Source organism: Macadamia integrifolia, chromosome 7 (assembly GCF_013358625.1).
Source record: "Macadamia integrifolia cultivar HAES 741 chromosome 7, SCU_Mint_v3, whole genome shotgun sequence".
Classification (NCBI taxonomy): Eukaryota; Viridiplantae; Streptophyta; class Magnoliopsida; order Proteales; family Proteaceae; genus Macadamia; species Macadamia integrifolia.
Genome location: NC_056563.1, coordinates 5,969,025 through 5,973,548, shown reverse-complemented (window position 1 = coordinate 5,973,548; position 4,524 = coordinate 5,969,025). Strand labels below are relative to the sequence as shown.

General features: G+C 37.1%; 1 protein-coding gene across 1 annotated transcript; it reads right to left on the bottom strand.

The window, feature by feature from the left end:
• Positions 1-2,533: 2,533 nt before the first annotated feature.
• On the bottom strand, positions 2,534-3,766 carry LOC122083711 (uncharacterized protein At2g39795, mitochondrial-like). Its single transcript, XM_042651595.1, has 3 exons — positions 3,452-3,766; positions 3,037-3,362; positions 2,534-2,943 (listed from the first exon to the last, which is right to left on the bottom strand). The coding sequence occupies exons 1-3, from the start codon at positions 3,692-3,694 to the stop codon at positions 2,784-2,786; spliced, it is 729 nt and encodes a 242-aa protein (XP_042507529.1). The 5' UTR covers positions 3,695-3,766; the 3' UTR covers positions 2,534-2,783.
• Between the last annotated feature and the right edge of the window lie 758 nt (positions 3,767-4,524).

The following is a 4,524-nucleotide window of genomic DNA, read 5'->3' as shown; positions in this document are numbered from 1 at the left end:
AGTTCATATTCTTCTTCTTCTACCCATTTCCTTTTTTCGTTCCGAAATTCAAGTTTCAGATATGGTTTTATTGCTGATATACCTTACAGTTCAGAATCAGTCCATCAGTTCCAACACTTGTTGACAGTTTACTGCCAAGTTCTGAATGCAGTTACAGCATTGCTTGCCTCCATACTTTCTATTTCATGTTAGTTTCTATTTTCTGGCTTACTAGCTGATTCTGTCCAACCTAGTTACAAAATCTATTCTATGTTTCTATTTTGGTTCTCACTTGCTATTCCATGGTTTAGCTTCTGTTTTCTGTAGTTACTAAACCTGGGTTTCTGTTTACAGAAACTTGCTATTTTGAAACCTCTTAATATTTCCAGATTTGACCATCAGGTTGACATCTATAGTTTTAATCCATTTTTCATATCTTCAAGGCCATTCAGCCAGAACTTGGGCCAGATCTGATCCACCTTGACCAGGTTAATGCCTCTTCTATGTTTCTATTTTAATTCTCACTTGCTATTCCATGGTTTAGCTTCTATTTTCTGTAGTTACTAAACCTGGGTTTCTGTTTACAGAAACTTGCTATTTTGGAAACCTCTTAATATTTCCAGATTTGACCATCAGGTTGACATCTATAGTTTTAATCCATTTTTCATATCTTCAAGGCCATTCAGCCAGAACTTGGGCCAGATCTGATCCACCTTGACCAGGTTAATGCCTCTCTAAGTTGACTTTTGTCTTGACATGTGGTTCTAGATCTTCTATTGGTTTCTTGAACCCAGCCTTCGGGTGATTAGTTAGCCATTAGCTTGCCGACCATCTATCAGTGAAGAGCTGCTAGCTTTAATAGTGCGAAAGGAGAAGGCCTCTCAAATCGATCTAACAAGCTATTTTTAACAAAATTAAATAATTGAGCATTAAGACAACAATCTAAAATATATGCAGATGGTAATTAGATTTAGAATGTACAGTTAGTTACTAGTATCTCATATGGTAAACTACATATTTAAGTAAACACATAGCCCAGTGGGCACTAATAACTGCATGAATTGCATGTTAAATTAATAGTCAAAATCCAATATGTTCACAATTTTCAAGGCTTGCTTCCATCATTTTCACCTTTTTGATCACTACATGAACAGGTGTACTCGTCTTCTCATATTCCTTCCCTGAACACACTCAAATTGGTGATGACTTGGAATATCCTCCAAAACTAACCTCACTACTACATCAACTGGCTTAAGATTTCTAATCAAAAGTCACATACAAAGTCTATTGATTCTAGTTTCAAGGTTAAGAAATTTCAAGTGTTGTATCTCCCAGACCAGATCTCTGATTGCTGTAGTATTTTAGGGTTCTGTTTACTGCCATAGCCCCTAGGAGGGGGACTCCACCAGAACTTGAGTCACATCTGAGCCCTGTTGATGCTATAACCAGAAATCACCCAATCGACTGAGCTGTCAGGGTTTCAAAACCCCAATCGGTTTCTCCAAGAACTCCCCCATCTGAATCTGATCCAGAAACCCTTTGGAGGGTTTATTGAGGACCTTAGGAGGACCAATCGATCCAAATTTGAGGATCATACAATGCTTCCAACTCAAATTCTTACAGAATCACCAAAAGTTTCCTTCTTTTTTTTAACAAGCGTAAGTCTCAATCCAGCTGGAAGAATTTGTTCAGCTTCTGATGGTTTGTTCCCTGATATAGGATCTCCATTCGAACCAAAATTCAGGCTCAACTGAGCGGTGGTTTGTGAGTAATTGAAATATTCTCTATTCAGCCCTATTTTCCAGATCTGAATTGTTACACTTGTTGGTTAGATCTGAATCTGAATTTTGAGTTTGGTTTGGAGTTCGTATATTAGCTGGGGTTGTTTGCTTAGGTAAATAGTCTTACATCATTTAGGAGCCATCGAAGGGTTTCATTGGTTCCATCTACAATCAGAAGCTATATGAGACCTCATGCCCCTTATCCTACATTAGCAAGATGATTGATGAAAGCTTCTAATATCAAAATAAATACAAAGGTTCGACAGAACTGATGAGATGGTGTGTCCATCAAATGCAAGATACAAGTTCAGTACACCATAGAAGTGTCTAGGTGACCTTTTCAACAGTACATCTCTATGTTGAACTATTTACATAAGGACCCATATGCACAGAAAGATATTTCAGTTTACTTGTGCCCCTTATCCTACATTAGCAAGATGATTGATGAAAGCTTCTAATATCAAAATGAATACAAAGGTTCGACAGAACTGATGAGATGGTGCGTCCATCAAATGCAAGATACAAGTTCAGTACACCATAGAAGTGTCTAGGTGACCTTTTCAACAGTACATCTCTATGTTGAACTATTTACATAAGGACCCATATGCACAGAAAGATATTTCAGTTTACTTGATATACCTGGGGAAAATACAAACTAAACAGACCCCGGAGAACTCTGAATAGCTGAAAAGAATTGGTGCTATATTTTTTAAAAAGAAAAATGGTATTCTTAGGCAGCACAAAGAGATGCTTAAAATCAGGTTGGAGTCTTGTTGTCATTCAATAATTAATTCATTTCTATATATGTACGATCCAACATGTGCATGTGCCTACATGCATAGACACAAAAATCATCTGGTACAGAGTAAGATTTGCACACAAAGTATAGTAGTTAACTTCCTTTAAAAAATTTATATCAAAAATAGAAGGCAAGGGTGCAAAAAGAGGATAGAAGAGGAGCATTGATAAACAAATCTCACTTTTTCTCAATAACAGATTTGACATTCCAGCCATCAAGTCTCACTACTTCTCAATAAAAGATTTTATGTTTCCCAGCCATCGCACTAACTCAGTTTTATCTTTGTTCACCATATACTCATGCAAGAAAACAGCAAGCTCATCGTTTAACCCCCTCTCCTCAAGGAATTCGTGGTAAGCATTCTGAAGCTCATCGTCCAAATCCCTGATAAACAATCAAACACATAACTGGTCAGAAACAATACAAACTCATGAAACCATAATCAGAAAAACAGTAGACCATCAACTAATTTCATACTTAAAATCAGGTCCAACATAAGGCCTTGCCGGCATTCCACCACGTCTAAGCATGAAAATTTTCTGAATCTCCAGGGAATCCGGCCATGCCGAGCACACGAACTCCAAAACATCGCAACCCTCTCCCTTCGAGACATCAACAATCAAGCTGATGTGAAGCTGCGCATCCTCTCCCTGACCATCCTCAGTGGCTTTAGGAACAGGGAGACTTCCGTCGAACATTGTAACCTCAACTTTAATATCTTCCTTTCCATACTTCCCTCTCAGTCTAATCCATTGCTCCCCCGGACGATCTTCCACCGTAAATGAATTGAATTCCGTTACAGGCTTTAGAAGAGCAAGAACGAAATTTAGAGAATATATACAAAAAATTAAGAAAAAGAAGAAAGAAATAACCAAATTGAGAGCAATGATACCTGTTTGGGAGGAGCGTATTCAGATTCGTATTGGATTTCCGTGCGGAGAATTCTCAGTATATTTCCTTCAAAGGCCGATTTGCGCATCTCTGATATATAATTTCGAGATTGTACTAGAGAGTTGCACAAGGGTTGTTGTTCCATTTGAAGATGAGATCGTTGAAACAGTGAAATCAGGGTTTTGGATGAAGAAGAAGAAGAAAATCGAAATGCTCTACCCGCCATTTGGATCAAACGGACCATTTCCGCACTCTATAGGACTCTGGAATCAGAAGCGATGGTAAGCCAAGAGAAGGAAGGCGCTTCACTGTAGGTTTAAGTGGGGTTTTAGTCGTTGAGAGGCATCCTCTAACGTACGCCGGCATGCGTTGAGTAACCAACCCCTCACTAATTGTTGTTGACTTGTCAACTGCGTTGGCTTAGAAATTTTCTTGCGTCACTGGTGGGAGGATGGAAATTTTTTCCTATGTATATCTACTACAAGCAAGTGAGCAACACTTGGTGGAAAGGAATCAAAAGATATCAAAACATAGACAAAATTGTAGTTTTGAAAAAACGTATAAATAACCTAGCTTTCAAAAGTTTATTTAAGAATTTTTTGGAATAAGGTAAAGGGCAATTAAATGATGGTGTTAAGTTTTAAATACCATGGTTTAAAATTTCGATATATATCATATCATTTTGATGATACAGTCCAATAAGGTATTATAAATACTCTAACTTAAATGTGCCTATTTGGAATTTCAATTAAACTATATTTATTTTTCTGTTTTACCCTTTTCTTTGTAGGAAGAAGGAAAACTCATATTTCGGCCTAATTTTTGTTACTAGTGCCACTTTACTTCGGAATATGGTATTGAGGGTTGCACATTACTACTTACTACAATGATATTGTTTGTTGCATATAGGGGAAGATTCAGCCACATTCAACAAATCAAGTTATGAACTTCTTTCCAAAAAAAATCATTTAAAAAAAAAAAAGGAGAAAAAGAGAGAGATAAATACCCAAAAAATTGGTGATGAAAACTTTATAGGTAGAGATCTATGGTCTCATGGTGTCATACTTCTTTTTT